The following is a 21,286-nucleotide window of genomic DNA, read 5'->3' on the forward strand; positions in this document are numbered from 1 at the left end:
TTTTAATGCAAAATCATCCAAATTTTAAATGTTTACAGCTGCTTATCCCCCCCCATTTCTTTTTCTTCAAAATACCATGTGAAACAAAGATGCATGAGGGCCCCCGGTTTGCCCTCTCTAGTCTATAGGAAGAAATGGGTAGTCAGGTTATAGAATCCCAAGGAGTATGAAATGAGGATTCTTGTGGAAGAGGAGGCTCTCCACCCCTCTCTTCCCTCTCCACGTGAGTGGTGCCTCGAGAGTGTTTATCAGCTTGGAACAAATCAGAGTGGTGGCTCACAGGCTTGGTAAGAGGTGCAGAAGTGCTGGTAGCAGTTGATGACAGTGCTAAGAGGCAATTAGATTCCCATTAGCCAAACACCAGCTCCAGTGGGGGCTTGAAGGTGTGTTCTGGGCCTCCACTTTGTAGGAAGCCTACTCTGATACACTGGGTGGGGGGGGGGGGGTCAGTGGCAAGTGGGTGCCCCTGACCTGCCTGGATGCCCAGGAGGGAGGCGTTACCACTCCTCTCATGGCCCCTCTTCCCCTGGGCGGTGGGTCGCCTTAGGAGATGAAGAAGGGATTAGCAGGAGCCAAGAGTGTCTAGGAGGTGAAGAAAGGGCCAGTGGAACCAGGAGGGGGCAAAGAGGCTCACTGAACAATTGACAAGGACCTCCGAAGAAGAAAGCGAGAGGAATTAGAGGCAGAAAGTCGAATGGCAGGGACTGACAGGTCAGAGAATTTCTAGGAACTACTCTAGCATCTGCAAATGCTCTCAACTTCACATTTGGTTTGTTTTTCAAGAATCAAAATATGTCTTAAGTGCTCAAATGTGGGAAAATGGTTAAGTAAATTATGGTACATCTACTATAAATGAAGAATATGTGGCCATTAAAAATGAGGTTTGTGACGACTGAGCCACCCAGGCACCCCTATTTCAGTATTTTTTTAGTTTTCCAGGGGTAAAAGGATGACAACAGTATTGAGACTGCTGAGTTGGAAATTAAAAGCAGACAATGGTAACAATTAAAAGTTTTAAAAATTGCAGTGAGAATATAAATTTTTATCAGCCCCTTTCTTTTAGGTTTATTTAAAAGTATTAGGTAGAAAAGGAATTTTAAAAAGACATTTCAAATTTTTCGTTAAGTATGAAAAAAATTTAACAAACCTAATTCCAAAATTTTTTGAGATCAAAGGATAAAGGTGTGATGAGTATATGAAGACTCAAAACTCAACTGTATGTTCTTTATTATCGGTAGGAACTTTACTTTCAGTATTTCTATGTTAGCACATACCAGCTTCATAGAGATTTCTGACCAAATCAAGGAACACTGTCTTGGGTTTGTTTGGGTTATATGTCTCTCTAGTTTTGTTATTTCTTGTTGAAATTTATAAATGTGGATTTTTTTTTTGGTGTTATATTTAATGTTTAGGATAACATCTTATTAAATTACATACAGTTCTGACAAATTTTTTTTTTAAAGATAAATCATGACAATATTTTCCCCCTTATGTTTTGAATACATGGAATCACTTATGGATTTGAATTTTTGTTTCATCTTTCCTGTTCCAATGTTAACTGTGTCTCAAAACCTATTTGGTGGCTATGAAGAAGTGAACTTGCCAAAAGGCAAGTATCGTGAAAAGAGACAAAAGAAGCAAAAGGCAAATAAAATTGATAATTTCTGAGCAAAAAAAAAAAAATGAGGTTTGTGAAATAATTAGTAATGTGAACAAACGCTTCTATAAGTGCAGAGGATATAGCTACACGGGGCCGAGTGCTTGAACTGTGCACAGTATGCACACACACAGGGCACTTGCTGTGAGAGAGCGCGCCAGAACCTCATTCCGAAACTGAGCATCAGCCCTCAGTCCCAGGTTTAACAAAGCCTGTGTTTTAGAGGGCAAGGGACTGTCCAATCTGGTTACGGACACTCCTGCACGGATAACATCTTTTCCGCAGATGCTTTGCTTAGGCCAGTGCACACCTTGCTCCCACTTCTCGTGGCTCAGGGGAAGGCGCTGCCTCTCACAGCTACCCTGATAGGGGAACAAGAGGGCAAGAGGCAGGGGCGGGAAGCAGAGGATTTAACAGGTATTAGTATGGGATACGATGAAGCTCAATGGTCACTCTGCTGTGTCACTTCCTCTAACTTCTGGGCACTGGGGGTTGGGTGGTGTGGGTTAATAAGAGTGGAATATGAGTCATTAATACCTCCTCCTTACTTTCCTTACCTGCAAGAAAAAGGAAGTTATTGTAGGAAAGGCATAGTGGGGGAGTGGGTTGCATTCCTGAACCTTAAAAAAAAGGGAAGGTGGGGTAAAGGACTTCTATACTGATAGTTGGCCCCAATTGAAATTAGGGACTGTTTTGTATTCCTTCAGAGATGGGCCTGAAATAAAAGCTACTCTGGTTAATATTTCCTCCCCATTGTTCACCCTGATTAGGGCAGCTCTTTATCTTCGGGTGTTGGGTTGCAACCTACGTGCCTTTATATTATCTTAGAGTATAATTCAACCTTTCCCTTCCTTCATAAATTCTATGTAATTATAGGTCTTCATCTGATGTGCCTATGCTAGACATGGGAATGGGACTGAGAATCAAGAAGCTGAGCAGAATATCCCTGAAGAGAAGACAAGGTCAAAAGCTGGCTTTCTCTGGTCCTGGTGAAAGGTGATGCTGACCTTGGAAGAGTCCTGTGAAATGTCCTAAAAGGAGAAGGGGTTTTTCATCTGAGTGCATGGACTCTGTGAAGGCAGGGACGAAGCCAGCTTCCCTACATGCTTGGCTCTATTTATATGGCAGTCCCTTAAAAACCAACCAAGAAAAACATTATTTTGGTAGAAGGGAGGCCTATTTTAAAGTAGATATGGTTATAAAATTCAAAGTGAGCATTCACAGAGGAATTTATTTTTGACAGTAATCTGAAGGTACAGCCAGAGTTTCTTTCCTTCAAGATTCTTCAGGATTCCTGGGAATTGATAAATAACAAAGTAACTACTGCAATAGTAAGTAATGTCTCTCAATTATATGTGAAAATAGAGTACATATATTTTTAAAAGATCTATTGTTACATTTAAAGTTCGTATGCTAGGAGTCTGTGTTAAGGCTTTAAATTTTTTATTTTAACAGATCTAGTAAAGATCTTTAAAATTATTTCCTTAAAAAAAATACCAAATCTGAAACTAACAGGTTTCAAAGTATGACAGGATTAGGCTTTACACTTCCTTGATGAAGATAAACAAATTTAGCTAAATTTCTGAAAACCTAATCCTGAAACAGAAAATTCTCTATGTGACCAACACCAACTAAAAACCAAGTTCCACATACCACCTGAATGTGGTTTTAACTCAAGTGGGCTAAACAGAGTAAAATAAAATTGCACACATGCCTATGAGCAAAACCACAGATCTCTGAGCCATGGACAAGTTCTAAGAATGTGTTCAGAGGTCAGAGGTGAAGGTGAAAGCCAAGTTTGTTTTTTTGATTCAAGCCTCCCTTGAGCCCCCATTTCCATGCTTTAGCCACCTTGCTTGCTCCAGTTTTTATTCCTTGAATGCTGCATTGATAATGCTGGGGGCCAGAGAAAGCGACAGTGAAGTCGCTTGTAAGAATAGTCGCTGCTCCTAACATCACCCTGATTCTCCATTTTGCTCAGTAAGTGGGAGGCTCTACATCTCTCTTTGGATAAATGTGACTTCAGGGACTGAGAACAAATGTCAGGAGAACCACAGGCGTCAATATATAAATCAATTGTCAGCATACTAAATTTTTATTTAGTACTACGAATAGGTATATATGTACTGTCCATTTTTAAAATGTTAGAATGTGTCATGGCTAAAAAGTTTTGGTTTGTTTTCTAGGGAGAAACAAAGTGAGAATAAGAAAATAATGATTTTTTAAAAGTCCACTAAGAAGGAAAGAATAAATTACATTTAAAAAAGAGCATTAAATTCCATGCGAGGCTTACTTTTTAACTTCAAAAACTGTAGCCGACCATTCATGACCTAAAAGAAACAGCTTACCCTTGAAAACCTCCAACAGAAAGGGACTCTGCCTGTCTAGTCAAGAAGCATAATGATAAATAGGCCATCATAAGTGGATTCTATCAGGATTCAGAGCACAGCTGCCAAAAACTTTCATGCAAAACACACACCATTTATATTTAAGGTTAAGACATACATGAACAGGTATGTATACAAAATGTATATATATAGATAAGTTGGGCAGCATTGACAAGGGAAAGAGGGATCGTTTTGTTTCTATACTGAGGAAAACTCGTAGTGTTACAGCTTTATTTATATTGACTTAGTAATAATACTAATAAAAGCTAAGATCATTGCACTACCGTTACTCCCACTTTAGAGAGAGGTCTGAACAGGAAGAGGAAGTCCTGTAGTGGGGACCTGCTTCCAAAGCCTACTTTGCAGACTTGGCCATCACAGTTTCATGGGTAGGAAGCAAGGGGTTATGCATTCTGCACTGAGAATAACTGGGTGCTCCTCAAACTATTAATAGACCATATCTCCCAATTGGCCTTTGAGTTCCTTTAGCTGGGAACCCTCCAGGGGGAAGAGGGATATGCCATAAGATGTCACCGGTATCATAGTTCCATCCAATCTTACCTTCAGCCTCTAGAAGTTTCAGTTACCACAAAAAATCTGGGAAGTAGGATTAAACTCATCACATTGATGAGAAAGCAGGCTCAGAGAATTTAAGTAACCCTGTGATGGTCACACAGCCAGTACATAACAGAACCAGGATGTGACCTCAGGTCAGACAGTATTTAAAGACCTTACTCTTTTCACTAATCACACTTAAAATAGTTTTCGCATCTGTCAGACACACCTATAAAACATCTATATGAAGCTACACGGCATATAATTATGTATTGTACGTAGGTAAATTAAGAGAGCACATCTGTGAAAAAAATAACCCTCAATTTTCCTGGTTACAGCTATGAAGATTATCATTAAGTGCTTTTTAATAGACACTTGTGTAATTCAAATATTATGGTTTCCTAGAGTTAAGACTTTTAAACTTAATGATTCTAGTAACAGCTGAATACAAAGGGGGAATGCTTACCTAAGTAATAGATATCTTCATCCCTTATATTCAACAGAATTAGATAACCTTTCTAATGATACCAAAGAGCATTTCTTTTTGAAATCTTCACATGCAGGGTTTCTCAGAATACTTCACACAAATGGTTTTATCTAAGAGCTGCATTTTGTTCCATCTAAGACAAAATCATTTTAGAACTAAAAAATTTTGTCTACATCTCTATGGTTATCAGATAACATATACAAACCCTGTTTTATCAAGTTGAAAACACTGGATTATGGGCCAGCATTTAATCAATTTTGCTTTGAGCACAATGAGGTTACAGTCTGCGGGCTGGTTAGCAAGATCCCAAGGAGTGAATGGGCTTCTTTCCCAGAAGGGAGGGAAGACATTTTAGTGCCTTTCACTGAGACATCTTCCTTCTAATTCTTGGCCTTTTTGCTTTTCAGCTATGTTCTAATCCTGACACATAGTGATAATAAAAGCTATGCTGTACAGTTCCTCCCATTCTCTCCCTCAGAAAGCATTCTTAGTGGGTAGCAAACTAATTTAAAGGTGGCCTCCAGAACTCAGTTCAAGTAGTATTGTCTGTAGACTCCCACCTCCTGCCATGGCAGAGCAGGAAATCACCTAGTTTGGTGGACATCTGTCATCATAAGGGCATAGCCTTCTGGTCTCTCTGCAGAAAAAGTGGTGATTAGAAATGTACTTTGTTTTGTTGGAAATGGGAATTCCTAGCATATCAATTGATTGCTGGTAGCTGGCCCGGATGATGCCTTCTCTGAAATCTCTAATTTTTGGATACCTCCGTTCTGAGGTTTTCTGTGTGATGATTTTTCAATAGGGACCAATCCCATAAAAAAAAAAAATTTCTCTGAAATCAGACAAATATCTAAATCTCATTTCTCTTTCAATCTATCTAGGATTAGTTTAGGGAGTCTAAAAGTTTATATAAGTGGGAATTCATCAAATACTTACTGAGCACCAACAATGAGCAATCATTGTTCTAGGAGCTGGAATTAGAAGTAAAATATACAAACAAACCATTACAGTTTGATATACTATTTATTTAGTTATTAATATGGACAGCCTATTCAACATTACAGATGTTTTTCAAAACCTATAATAAAATACAGTCCACTATCCAGCCCAGAAGAAGACAATAAACAAGATCATTCTTACAGTAAGTGTAGCATAAGCACTCACAATAATAGTCTCTTTCCTGGACATCAAAGGGAACAAAGTTTTTTTTTTTTTTTTTTTTTACCTCCACTGAGGTTTTAATTTTCTTGAATTATAGCTGTTTCAGAGTCAAAAGTCCAACTTCAATCACCCCACAGATATGTGCAGCATCTCCCATTGAAGAGGAAAGAGCTGTCACCCCGGGCAGCCCATTCTACTGTCCTGCAGTCCTTCCATATTGGAGCCCATCATACCTTTCAGCCAGTATTTGTCAAACTTGTGCATGGGGACAAGATACGTAGGTTACAGGGATCTTCTGATTAATTTACAAAGATTGTGTTTCAAAGTTCTAAAAACCCATTTGGTGGTCGTAGTGGCAGTGAAGAGTACACTATATTTCGCCAACAGAGTCTTCTCATCTCTGGAGTCTTGGCGTCATCACCTTTTTCTGGTAGCTTTAAGATCTATTGCAGTTCTCTGTGGCAAGTGGAGGTGGGAAACTCTAAACAGCTACTGGTATGAGGCCATCTGCAGAATGAACTGGACAGGCTACTATGGCTTTTATAACCTGCTTCCTTTCTTTAGTATAGACAAACTTCTTAATCTTTTTTTCTATGTCCTGCTAGTTCTAATATAAGATTTAAAAGGACTATGACAGAGGAAACTTCTTGCTTTCAAGCTGAATGATGAAAAATAGCCAAAAAAACCAAAAAACCCAAGAACCCCACCCTCCAATGAGCTATACTCAATTTCCTCAGTTGAAAACAAATGCCAGGTGAACTTTTAAAGACAAGTGTTAGACAATGCTGATGTCAAAATGTACATAGATTCTGAAATATAGGCCAAAAAAGATGTTACTTAGTGTAACACAGATTCTTCAACCCCTTAGTTTCATGCTGAAAAGTACAAATGATTTCAATGTTAGGTTTCAATGATGACAGCCAATTAAATATGAAATTAAAAAGCCTCAGGGAAGTCTTGCCAAGTTTCTGGCAGTTTCAGGAGTCTACATAGTTAGGAAGAAGGAGAAACCATAGGGTAAAGAGTGAGAGCATTGGATTTTATTTAACTCTAGGTACCACGGGTTTGACATTAGTAGGTAAGACTAATGAATGAGCAGCCATACAGTTTTTTGGTCACTGTGCTTCCCAAGCACCAAAAAATGGAGCTATTTTTACTATTCAGTTCCATCTTTAATAAGCTAGACAGATCCTGCTGCATTCTTGTTTGTTTCTAATCTACCAGTACATTATTAATTACGCAGTTTACCAAATGTGAGGAGCAAGTCATTATGTAGTACCAAGTTTACATCATCATAGGACTACAACATGCACATTCTACTTAATGTAGCTCAAGCAACAGGAATACAAGAGAACAGTTATGGGTGGAGACTTGTTTTTGACAAATTCATGTTCACACTAACTATGGGTTTAGAAATCTTATTGGGCAGGTACCTACAGCAGTTCTTCAATTGGTACTGGAACATTACACGCATGCACAAGTGATATGGAAGAAAATGAAGCAGAAGAGGCAGCTGGATGGAGGACAAAGGGGAAATCAGAGGTGGGATAATGCCATGTATCAGGGAGGGGCTGTTCTCAGCTGTCCACAGTAAGTCTCTGCTCTGTGAGAGAGGCCTGTTGGGCAACACTTTTGTTCTCATGACTGCGAAGTTTGGATACAACATCTAGAAAGGCCAAATCCTGTACTTCCTTGTGTAGAGATTCTGGAAGACAAAAAAAAAAAACCAAGATAACAAATATGCTACTGTTCTGATTGTTCTAATCTTAATATACAATCTATCCAGTACATATACCTAAAATGTTTATCTGGATGATACCAAGTTATAAAACTAGGAACAATTCTGGAAAAACTGTAGCAGCCTAGAAATGCTAAGACACTCGTAAAGACAAGTGTTGGACACACACCAGTAGCCTAGAAATGTCTTCGTTAGAGATGTGTTATATCCCTAATAAATCAGAGGAACTTTACTTGCCATATTTATATACAGATAAATGTCAAGTTCTACAGTCTGTTTGATTAGAGTAATGAGTTATAATGGAACACAGCTCATTGTATGATCTCAAGTTTCAGTTATATACCCCTTGGCCCTATCTATCATCAGTTCAAATACGAAGTCCAATGACTTACAAAAAAACTTAGCTCTGTTTCAAATTAATTTTGTGGCAAATGAAACAAACAGGTTATACTTCATATCCCTTCAACAAATTTCTGTGACAATAGGCTTCCCTTTTAGATATCTGATCTTCCTCTTTCTGGCTTTCTTGCTCTCTTTAACCTCAATTACAGGAAAATCCCAGGCTCTTAAGTCTTGGAGACTGCTATATGAGAAGACTGACGTCTAATAAGTTTAATGCAATCAACATTCCTCAAACTGATATATTTACTTTAATAAGACTGTGAGGTCTAAAACTAGAAATGTTTTTAGTAGAAACAGAAAACTGCATCCTAAAATTCAGTTGGAATCTCAAGAGACTCTGAACAGTCAAAACAATCTCAAAAAAGAACAAAGTTGGAGGGCTCATACTTTCCAATTTCAAAAGCTACTCTAAAGCTGTAATAATCAAAACAGTGTGGTGCTGAAATAAAGACAGATCTATAGATCAACAGACTAAAACAGAGAGCCCAGAAATAAACCCTCATATATACAGTCAAAATAGTTTTGACATTCAATAAGGACAGTTTTTTCAACAAATGGTGCTGGTAAAACGGGAGAGCCATAAGCGCTTATGTACAAAAATTACATTTAAGAGCTAAAACTATAAGACTCTTAAAATATAAAGGAAAAACTCTGACATTGGATTTAGCAATTATATCTTGGATATGCATCAAAAACATAGGTAACACAAGGAAAAACAGATATATTGGACTTTATCAAAATTAGAAACTTTTGTGTACCAAAGATTACTATCAATAGATTGAAAAGGCAGCCCACAGAATGGGAGAAAATATATGTAAATCATATATCCAACAAGGGATTAATATCCCCAAAATATAAGGAACCCTTTCAACTCCACAAAATAACTCGATTAAAAAATGGGCAAAGGACTTTAGAATAGACATTCCCCAAAGAAGATATACAAGTGGGCAATGAACACATGAAGAGATCCCCTACATCACTAATCATTAGGGAAATGCAAATCAAAAGCATAGTAAGATACCACTTCATACCCATCAGGATGGCTACTATAGAAAAAGAAAATGTTAGGATGTAGAGAAATTGGAACCCATGTGCATTACTGGTAGGAATGTAATATGGTGTAGCTACTGTGGAAAATAGTATGGTGATTCCTCAAAAAATTAAATGTAGCCATTACTGTATGATCCAGCAATTCCACTTCTATGTATATTCCCAAAATGACTAAAAGCAGGACCTGAAAAAATACCTGTGCATCCATATTTTCACAGTGGCATTATTTACAATAGCCCAAAGGTGACAATAACCCAAATGTCCACTGATGGATGAATGGATAAACAAAATGTGATATATATATATACATACAATGGGGCATTATTCAGCCTTAAGAAGGAATGAAATTCTGACACCCACTACTAGTTGGATGAGCCCTGGAGACCTTATGGTAAGTGAAATAAGCCACACAAAAAAGAATATTGTATGATTCCACTTATATGAGGTACCTAAAGTAGTCAAATTCAGAGAGACAGAAGATAGAATGGTGGCTGCCAAAAGCTGGAGGGATGGGTGATTGGCAAATTTTGGCATATATTTCATGGATATATACTCTTTTTAAAGAGTACTGAGTTTCAGTTTGGGGGAAAAAAAGGGTGGTGATGGTTGTACAGCAGTGTGAATGTACTACTCTGCCATTGAACTGTACATTTAAAAATGGTTATAATGGTAAATTTTATGTATATTTTACATTAAAAAATACCTCAATAACAGTCTCAGCCAGGAAACAGAAGACATAAAGAAGTAGCAAATGGGAATTTTAGAACTCAAAACTATAGTTAGTGGATAAGCTCAACAGCAGAATGGAGGGGACAAGAAATCAGTGAACTTTAAGATGGGACAATAGAAATTACCCAATTTGAACAAGAGAGGAGATAGTCTGGAAAAAAATGAACAAAACCTCAGGACCCTGTAGGATATAACTAAAGATCTCACATTCCTGCCATTAGAGACCTGAGAGGAGAAATAAGGTGGGGCTGAAAAAGTACCTAAAGAAATATGGTTACAAAAACTTTCCAAATTTAGCAGAAGACATAAGCCTACCTACTCAAGAAGGTGAGCAAACTTGAAACAGGATGAACCCAAAGAAATGCATGCCATGACACATCACAGTCAAGCTTGAAAATTAAAGACCAAAAAAAATCTTGAAGTGACACCTTACCAAGAGGGGAAAAAAAGAATTGGAAGACTGGATTTCTCTTAAGAAACCATGGAAGCCAGAAGAAAATGGCACATTTTTCAAATGTTGAAAGAAAAAGAACCGTCAACCCAAAATTCTATACCCAGAGAAACATTTTTCACAAATGAAGGGGAAACCAAGATATTCTAAAATAACAGAAAACAATTTGTCACTAGCAGACCTAACCCAAAAGAGTGGCTAAAAGTAAGTTCTCTAAACAGAAAGGGAATGTTTAAAAAAAGGAATCTTGGAACATCAGGAAGGAAGAACCCATATAGCAAAGGTGTAGATAAATACGACAGACTTTCCTTCTCTCGAGTTTTCTGAATTATGTTAGATGGTTGAAAACAAAAATTGTAACAATGTCTAATGTGGTTCTAAATGTATATAGAGGAAATATCTGAGATCATTATAAATGAGGGAGGGTAATGGGAATAACTGCTCAAGCAATCAGTAACAAGTCAGGAACGAGAAACAAAATAAAAAAGGAAACTGCAGACTTAAGCCATAACATCAGTCCTACATTAGATGTAAATGGTCTAAATATACCAATTAAAAGAGACTGACAGAGTGGATTAAAGCACATGACCTAACAAGGTGCTCTCTATACTCCAAGTATAATGATAAAGCAGATTGAGATTAAAAGGGTGGGAAAAGATCCCATGAATGTTATTCAAAAGAAAGTAGAAGCAACTATATTAATATCAGATAAAGTAGACCTCAGAGGAAAAAAAGTTACCAGACCAGAGAGGAACATAATGATAGAAAAGTCAATCCACCAGGAAGACAATAGCAATCCAAAAGGTGTATATATCTACCAAAAGAGCTGCAAAATATGTGAAGCAAAAACTTACAGAACTAAAAGGAGAAACAGACAAATCCACCATTATTACTGGAGACTTCAGTATCCCTGTCTCAACAACTGACAAAACAATTAGACTATCAATATATTCTATTTGCTAAGAATATAGCAAACTCAATTCCATTACCAACAACCAAAAGGATCTAAGTGACATTTCAAGAACACTTCACTCAGTAACTGTAGAATACACATTCTTTTCAGTATCCATGGAATATATGCCAAAATATGCCAATGATTTCTTGAACAAATTCCTTAGCTAATATCATGATACACAAAATCAGAACTTGTTCTTTATATAAAATATTTTAGAGCTGATGAAACTTAGTTATTAATTTTTTAACATTGTTTTCTATATTTAATGTCAACCATGTTGATAGACCTCAAATTTTAGAAGAAATGCTTACCAGATCCCATGAGAGCACAAATCAGGACCATGGAATTATATTTGATTTCAGGAGCACTTCTTTCATCTGCTAGCAGTCTGTGTAAAATCTGTACAAGTTTAGCACTTTCTAGATCTTTCTCGGCAGTGCCTAAAATATGAAACAAAGTATCAGTTTTGTCCACTGTTTATGAACCTGGTGAAATGTGGCTAAACACGGATTCCTTTTCTAAAAACTGATCATATAAAACCCTGAAAAAGGGACTGATAAATAACGATGACCTACAAATAGAATATTAAATTCAGACCTTGTTAAAGAAGAGTTAAATTTCAGCAGATATTGTAGTTTAAGCTTAAAATTTAGTATTAAAATATTCCTTTTGATATGAGGCAATTTAAAAATCCTTATTATGGAAAAGGTTAAACATATACAAAAGCAGAAAAGATTATATAATGATACACTATTTACTATTATCTTAAAAAATTATGGCCAATCTTGTTTCATCTATCTCTATAGTTTCATTCACCTATTCATCCCAAATTATTTTGGAGCAAATCCTAAAAATGACAGTTTCTTCCATATGTATTTCAGTATGTATCTTTTTTTTTTTTTTTTAAGATTTTATTTATTTATTCAACAGAGAGAGACACAGTGAGAGAGGGGACACAAGCAGGGGCAGAGGGAGAGAGAGAAATGGACTCCCCGCTCAGCAAGGAGTCCGATGCGGAACTCGATCTCAGGACCCTGGGATCATGACCTGAGCCGAAGGCAGACGCTTAACAACTGAGCCACCCACGCACCTCTCAGTATATATCTTTAAGAGATGAAAACTTGTAAGGCAATTCCTATCAAAATCCCAGAGGACTTTCTGTAGAAAATCTGTAAGTTTATACTAAAATTTATATGGAAAGCACAGGCCCTAGAACAGGTAAATAATCTTGATAAAAAAGAAATAAAGTGGAAAGAATTCTTCTACCCGATGTTAAAGTTCACTGTATAGCACAGTTATCAAGAGTGTGGTACTGGTAGAGAGAGAATTGAATAGAGAACCCCAGAAACAGACCCACACATATATGTTCAAATGATTTTTGACAAAGGTACAGAATCAATTCAGTGGAGGAAAAGATAGCCTCTTCAACAAACAGTACTGGCAATTAGACCTCCACAGGCAAAAAAAAAAAAGAAAGTTGACCTAAACCACACACTTTATACAGATCTTAAAGTGGATTACAGACTTAAGTGTAAAATGTAAAACTATAAAACTTCTAGAATAACGAATTTTCAACTCAATAGTTAAAAAATTAGAAAATGAGCAAAAATTATCCGTAGGTATTTCACCAAAGAATATATACAGATGGCAAATAATGATGAACATCTTTTCATATGCTTACCATTAGAAAAATGGAAAAAAAACCATAATGAGATATCCCTATACAGCTATCAGGGTGGCTAAAATAAAAAATAGTGACAATACCAAATATTTGGTGAAAATGCGGAGAAAACTAGAGCACTCATACAGTGCTGGTGGGAATGTAAAATGGTATAGCCATTCTGGAAAACAGTTTGACAGTTTCTTTAAAAATTAAACATATAGTTACCATACAACCTAGCAACTGCACTCCTAGGCATTTATCCAAAGAAATGAAAATTTATGCTCACATAAAAACCTACGCATGAATATTTATCGCATTTATTTATTTTTAAAAGCCCCAAAGTGGAATAAGCCCAGATGTTTTTTGACAGGAATGGTCAAACAAACTGTGGTATGTACAAACCATGGAACACTATTCAGCAATAAAAAAACAATTGACACGCAAAACAAATCAGATCTCTTTAGGAAATTATGCTGAATTAAGGAAGCCAATCCCAAAAGGTCACATACTATATGATTCCATATATATAACATTTTAGAAATGAAGGGCAGATTAGTGGTTTCCAGGGATGAGAAACAAGGTAAGGGGTAGGAGAAGGAGATAGGTGACTAGTGTGGTGATAAATGGAGGGATCCCTGTGGTGTTAAACTATTTAGTATCTTGACCGTGGTGGTCGATACACAAACCTACATGTCCTAAAACTATATAGAACTTAACATACACACAAATGAAAACAAGTAAAACTAGGGAAATCTGAATAAGACTGGTAAGTTGTATCAATAGCTGAAATATTTATAGTTTTGAAAAATGTTACCACTGGGAGAAACTGGGTAATATATACAAGGGATCTCTGTATTATTTTTTACAACGGCATGTGAATATACAATTATCTAAAAAAAAAAAAAAAGACTTAAAAATGTTGCTTTAATACTATTATCATACAAAAAATTTGTAATTCCTTAATATCAAACAGTGTATAAGAAAACAAGACTGGGGGTGCCTGGGTGGCTCAGTTGGTTGAGCGACTGCCTTTGGCTCAGGTCATGATCCTGGAGTCCCGGGATCGGGTCCCGCATCGGGCTCCCTGCTCGGCGGGGGGTCTGCTTCCCCCTCTGCCCTCTTCCCTCTCGGGCTCTCTGTCTCTCATTCTCTCTCTCTCTCAAATAAATAGATAGGGTCTTTAAAAAAAAAAAAAAGAAAAAAGAAAACAAGACTGGAAAAATATGGTTTTCAAAATGTGTTATGTATTAAAAAGATAGTATGGGCTTATTTTTATATCTTAAGCCCAAGGAGCCTAGGAAACACTAGGAAACAATAAAAAAAAATGTAGGTATCGCATTTTATATAGTTGTATGGTGAGGTGACCACACTGAGGCAAATGTTTAGCTATCAGGAAGCTGAGAAATTACAGCTTGTTTGGAAGATACTGGCACAAAACCAGATTCATCCCAGGCTGGGTCATCAAACATATTCTGAAACTGCCCCATCACTTTAAGCCACTTAAAATCAGCCCATGAACCCAGTTTGGTATTCAGTGTCCTCACTGACTCCCACCCCTTTATCATAACTCCCCCTATCTGACCCCCCATGATGGCTGGACTTCTAGGCTGACTCTACGCAAACCATGTGTGAAGTCATGGCTAATCTGGGACCTGAACTGACTTCCAAAGCATTTCTAACTATAGGCCAAAGTCGCTGAGAATAAGCATACATTTTTTTGGAGTCTTTTATCTTTAAAATTCAAAACGCTGTAAGACAAAAATTCAAATCTTTCATACCTAAAATCTGAGTAAATGTGACACTAGAGAAAGATATACCATGTTTATATGTTTATCTTTTGGCTTCCTGGTATAGGGGTTGTGGGTCCACTTGCTGCTGTGTGAGAATTATGGACCTAAATCATCAGTGGGAATTAAGAAGTCATCAGTTAACAGTGTTTACCTAAATGGCTTTGAACTGGACAGGACAGACCTACTAAGTCTATAGTCCTCCTCTGTGTAAGGCAGTCTCAGGCCTTAACCACAGGCTGTGTGACTGATTGGTTCCTGGGACAAAGGTTACTATCCATAAGCTAGATGACTATGAACTAGCTTCTCAAGAAGAATTCTGACCAACAGGGATACTATATGCTAGAAAGACACCAACTGAATTACTGAACTCTGCTTTTGGGGAATTTTGAATGTAAAACACACAGAAGGTGAGAATTTAGAATGAAGGCAATACTAGAGGGCACCAGAAGCCATGGTGATAGAAGGAGATAAGCAAGAGAGAGAGTCAGTAATAGAGACAGAAGACAAGGTCTGGGTCACTGGAAGGGCAGCAGACTAAACTTGCTGCTGTCTTCTAAATATAGTTTCACTTCTCTGTGAGGCCTGATGAAATTATTTTCTGTGTTTACTAAGTGCCTCTAACTTGAAATAACATTTAAGACTCAAACTCTAAAAGGAGTTAAGCATTGACCTAAAAATGTTACCAAAAGCAAAAGCTGAGGTGGCAATCCACAGAATGTGATTTCTTCTATACTTAGCTATAGGTGCAGACACATGCTGGCAAAATGAGAAATGAGGGAGTATCTTGACCGTGGTGGTCAAGGACACTCAGAAAACCTTGACTAGAGAGCTTCTAGTCAAGGTTTTGTTGATTTCTATTCCACTCCTGTGCTTCATTTCATCCACGATAAAAATAGGAGAAAGTAAGTTTGACACTGGGGTACTTACCCAGCTCTAAAGCTGCTATTAGTGCCAAAGCAACAAGGGCTTCATTCTGCATTATTACATGTTCACTAGTTGCCATGGTAACTAGATGCTTGATGCCACCACTCTGTACAATGGTTTTAATTACATCCTGCAATAAATATCAGAGTTATAAACTTTAATTTTAAACATAAAGAGACTGCATTATAGTCAGTCAATTCATTGTTAAATTGACTGGTTTTCTGAGTGTCCTGTATGAATCATTACATTTAACCATAATTTTTTTATTCACAGAAGAAAAGGAAAAAGCTTTTAGCTTCAAATAAATTCATCAAAAAATGACAACTTAAATTACCTAAGTGAAAAAGACCACTGCAGTTCATAGCAAGGAATAGAGAGTCCCAGAAGCAACCAGTCAAAACAATAAGTGTGATTGCCCCAAATGTTGACTTACCACAGGATCAAAAAAAGAGAAAGATTTGTAACAACAACAACAACAAAAAAGTTCTTCTTTTCAAATTATTATTACAGCACCAGGTAGTTGTTTTCCAGATGATCAGGTAAAGTTTTTTTTTTTTTAAGCTTTTACCCCTTTGTTGGATCTGACAAAACTGGATTACATGTCAAGGGACTTGAGAGGAACTTAAAATTGTCTCCCTCATTTCTCATGGGACCTGCAGCTCTGTCCTCTTCAATGGCAGAGGAGACAGTGGGTTCCAGATTGAATAAAACCCAGTGCCAACATTGACTAAGCAAACTATTGAAACTCTCTGCATCTCAGTGACCTTATCTTTAATGCTGGGATAATGTGTTATTATAGGTTTTTGTGATGATTACAAAGTTATTACATGAAAAGCACATATAAGAATATATGGCAAAAGTTAGATTTTTTAAAATGCCACATTTATTTCTAGTATTCATTTTTTTTTTTTTTTAAGATTTTATTTGACAGAGAGAGACACAGCAAGAGAAGGAACACAAGCAAGGTGAGTGAGAGAGGGAGAAGCAGGTTCCCCGCCAAGCAGGGAGACTTATGTGGGGCTCGATCCCGGGAACTGAGATCATGACCTGAGCCGAAGGCAGATGCTTAATGACTGAGCCACCCAGGTGCCCCTTCATTTTTGTTTTTATCTCAGTTTTGTTTCCTAAAAACTCTTGGATTAAATGTGATTTAGTAGAAAGTCTCAATTATAGAATTTTTTAAAGTAATTTTCTTTGTTCTCACTACCTTTAGTAATTTAAGTGCTGGATATTGAGTAGCCTGTCTGCTTTAGCTTTGACAGTATAAAACTAACTGTAATTATAAATATTTTTCAAATTAATTTGCTAAAATATTTGAAAAGGGGTTTCCTTTATGCTTTTACCTCATATAAATTCTTCAGAAAACTATTTATAGATAGTATCTTTGCTTTGAGCCCAAATGCATTTAAAGATCAAACATTCTAAATTATGGAGTCCTAGTACTGAGTTTTTATGGTGGTTGTATTCTAACTAGCCTTTTACCATTACCCTCTTTTAGTAAGTGAGAAACCGTCTTTTAAAAGGCTTTTCTAACAAAAAGCCTCCCAATTTACTTGGTGGGCACTTTATTTGAAACTTAAAATTAGTAAAGAATTTTATAAAAATCACAAAGGAGCTTATTGAGTAAAGAAGACCACAAGAGGTTCATAGATACATATGCAGTCACCTAATGAAGGTTCTTGGACCAGCATTTCATCCTTTATTTTGTGATTCACCCTGGAGAGTCCACTGTAGTAGAAGGAGGGGCAGGTAATGAATGAAGAAGGAAACTGCGTATCAGAAGTGAGCAGCTCCCTGTAAGTTCAAGCATAGCTCCTTTACCATCTCTTTTTTATTATTTTATTCTATTCATTTTCTTTATTTAATTTATATTTTTTATTTTAGAGAGTGCACAAGCAGTGGGTTAGGGAGAGAAAGAATCTCAAGCAGACTCCATGCAGATTGCAGAGTCCGACACGGGGCTTGATCTCACAACCCTGAGATCGTGGCCTGTGCCAAAATCAAGAGTCAGATGCTTAACTGACTGAGCCACCCAGGAGCCCCTCCATCTCACTTTTTTGACCATATATTGTAGTAGTGCTTTTTAAAATGCCTGCCCTTTCTCCTCCTACCTCAATAAATGTTTATTGAATAGGTCCTCTATGAGGTTGCCTTGCCTGACAGAATGGAAGACAAAAGACAAATGGAGCATTGCTCTTGTGTTATACTGACAAAAGCGAATAATATTGATAGTTACCCTCTATGGAGCAACAACTGCACACTGGACATTATACTGGGGGGTAGCTTACAGATATTAGCATATTCTTATCCTCACAGAAAATTCCATCAGCTAGGTATCCTCTCTAGTTAACAGATGAAGAAACTGAAGCTCAGATTAAGTTATGAAATCTGTCCAAAGTCAGTGATTAAGTGGTAAAAAAAAAAAAAAAAGTCAAGATTCGAATCCAGGCAGTTTGACTATCAGTTCCTTGTTTCTAACCATTTGTGCTCTATACAAAAGTATATGTACTAAATTCATCATAGTGCCATACACAGCTAGGCACAATGTGCTCTACAGAGGCTCTATGAATGTATTTTAAAGTTATAAATTTCAAGATATTTAACAAAAAAGGATATTAGCACCACTCCACAGAGCAAGGTTCATCTGGAGAATTACAAATAATTTTAACCAATAGACATCTAAAATTAATCCAGAGAGTTTAACTTTTCTGAAACCATTTCATTTATTAAACTGTAGAAATACACAGGAAGACATTTTTCTGGGTCATCCTTCTAAACCTTAGGTGTATCTGCAAAATCTCCAAAAATTTTGGACATACTTCATAATGTTTTACAAAGTTTTAAATGATGTATTATTTTGCAATCCTATAAGGAGTTTTCTTATGGAAAGCTAAATTTTGGTACATACACAACCAAGGCAAATTATCTATGTAATAGTCTCACATATTTAGCTTTTATGGTCCATTTGCCCTTAATAACTGAGATAATCCAGCTACAAACTTTGTTGAAAACTGTATAATATTGATTATAATATAATATTCTGAAATAGGCTTAAATTCAAGACAATCAATTTATAACATAGCCACTGAATCACGTAATAAGAATTTTCTTTCCCAACTTTGTACCATCAAAGACTACTTCTCAGTATAGGAATTAAATGTTAGATGTATGAGCGAATGACTAAATAAATTTTGTTTGATCAAGTTTTTAGATTGATAATTGAAGAATGTTTTATTCTTAAAGGATAAAGAAGAGTGCCTATGACAGGAGGGAATTTTTATATTCCTAGTGTAGAAGCAAACCATATTTTTCTGTTTTTGATATCTACAATCAGAAGGTCCAGCTAGTTGCTCAAGAGTCCTAGCCTAGGGCACTCTTTCGAGGGAAGATGTAAATTTACTCTTGGCCCAAGTGCAGGAACACGCTGTATATGGCTGAGATGACTAAGCTAGTGTGAAACCCCATGAGTCAGTGCAAACTTTCAGAGGGTTGGACTCTAAGAACTCAGGGTGACTTTAAAAGGAATAGGATCTTCAAAGTTTAAAAATAACACAAGGAGAGAACTGTAATTCACAATAGTTGGTTAAGGATCTACAGGAAGGTGACTAACTTGTACCTAGTGTTTAAAAGCTTATTCTAGAGGAGCATTTTCTGAAGTATGTCCAGTGGAATGTATTTAATAGATGCAACTTGCAAAACCCATTGTCCGATAGCTTGGGAATCAGTGGTTATTAAACAGAGTTAAGGACATTTTTTTAGAGTAGTACTAATATGTGCTGTGAATTCCAAAGGCAAGGAAAGGGAATGAACTACTTCCCTAACTAATCTGATCATACAACCGTTTCTCTTTGTGGAATATTTCTTAGGGTTATTATTCAATGGAACATATTCTGAGAACTGCTTTGATTCTCAAAATGAAATCACTGATTCCACTTTAAGGTTTGTGAAATTTAAAAATAATTTAAGAGTTCTAATCTGGAGCTCACACAAGGAACACACCTTATGCTCTGATCATTAAAGCATGCAAATCAAGGTTCCTACTGCTGCTTAGCAGCAGTATACACTTAATTGGAGGGAAGATATGCAGCAAAGCAACGACAACAAGAAAAACCAAAACAAAACAAAAACCAAAACCCCAGCCTACAGTACTGAACTGTAAACATACAGTTATAATATGACCATGAAGTCACAATTATCATTCAAATTGTATCATTTCAAATTGCTTTTTGTTACACACATACCCCTAGAAAGGTGCAATGTCCTGTTTCCCTTGTCTTTTCAAAACACCTACATGATGATGGATGCTCAACGGGTTCTTGAAAGCTGGGTTGTTTTTGGTGGAGAGAGTAGGGGTTTGGATGAGTGACAGGGAAATCTTGTGATAATTATTAACAGAAAAGCCTCAAAATCCTCAAATCTGAATCTAATATAGCAACTGAACAGCTCCGGCTCCAAGATTTGGTTAAGAAGTTGTGATGCATTTTCCCATGGACATAAGTGAAATGACCAAAAGGATCACTTTAGAAAACAGGTTATAGAAAAATAAAAGGTATATATTATAGATACTAAATCAGCTGCTAACTTGCTGGCCTGAGTTCCCACCATTGTGATCTTTAAAATAGTTCATTTGCTCATTCATGTGTTCATTCACTCAACAAACAGAGGCTCGCAACCACAAGTCAGACACATACTAGGCTGGACACTGCCCTGAGAAGGGATTTCACCCAACTTTGTGAATTCAGAGCATCACATACTACCTAGATATCATTTAATTTCTTGATATCATTAGCTAGCTTGGTCAGTGCCTGGCCCACAGAAGATGTTTGACGCTGAGGGTAGTGGTAAAAATACCACCACCAGCAACATTTACAATGACTCCACTTACTGAGTGCTTACTATGTCCCAGGTACCAGTTGAGCACTTTGTATATGTGATCTCATTGCATCATTCTCACAACACTTTCAGTAGGTAGGTATTATACTGAGATACTGAGATGTGAAAGACTTGACCAAGTAAACAGTGGAGATAAAATCGAACTCATCTCTGATTCCAGAGCCTTACTCTTAATTACTATGGAATAGAACTAAATACAAAAGCTCCGTCTTCAATGACTTCGTCAGGACTGTGGATCACAGGCATCCCTCATTTTACTGTGCTTCACTTTACTGTGTTTCAAAGATACTGCATTTTTTACAAATTGACGGTTTGTGCAACCCTGTGTCAAGTAAGTCTATCAGCACCATTTTCCCAACAGCATTTGCTTACTTCAGGTCTGCATCACATTTTCAAACTTCTCCATTACTACATTTGTTATGGTGATCTGTGACCAGTGATGAC

General features: G+C 36.9%; 1 protein-coding gene across 8 annotated transcripts in view; it reads right to left on the reverse strand.

Moving 5' to 3' along the window:
- Window positions 1-6,108: 6,108 nt before the first annotated feature.
- The window catches only part of RAP1GDS1 (Rap1 GTPase-GDP dissociation stimulator 1), a 156,642-nt gene continuing 141,464 nt past the window's right edge, over window positions 6,109-21,286 (reverse strand). For 7 of the 8 annotated variants that reach the window (XM_035004472.1, XM_035004470.1, XM_035004469.1 and 4 more), the window contains 3 exons: window positions 15,953-16,079; window positions 11,884-12,012; window positions 6,109-7,952 (listed from right to left, as the gene is read on the reverse strand). In XM_035004472.1, coding sequence (XP_034860363.1) covers window positions 7,825-7,952; window positions 11,884-12,012; window positions 15,953-16,079 — 384 coding nt within the window. In that variant the 3' untranslated portion in view covers window positions 6,109-7,824. Of the gene's footprint in view, window positions 7,953-11,883; window positions 12,013-15,952; window positions 16,080-21,286 lie in introns of those variants that run through there. The other variant, XM_035004477.1, reaches the window with a different exon arrangement.

Source organism: Mirounga leonina, unplaced genomic scaffold (assembly GCF_011800145.1).
Source record: "Mirounga leonina isolate KUSES-001 unplaced genomic scaffold, KU_Mleo_1.0 Mir_129, whole genome shotgun sequence".
NCBI classification, from domain to species: Eukaryota; Metazoa; Chordata; class Mammalia; order Carnivora; family Phocidae; genus Mirounga; species Mirounga leonina.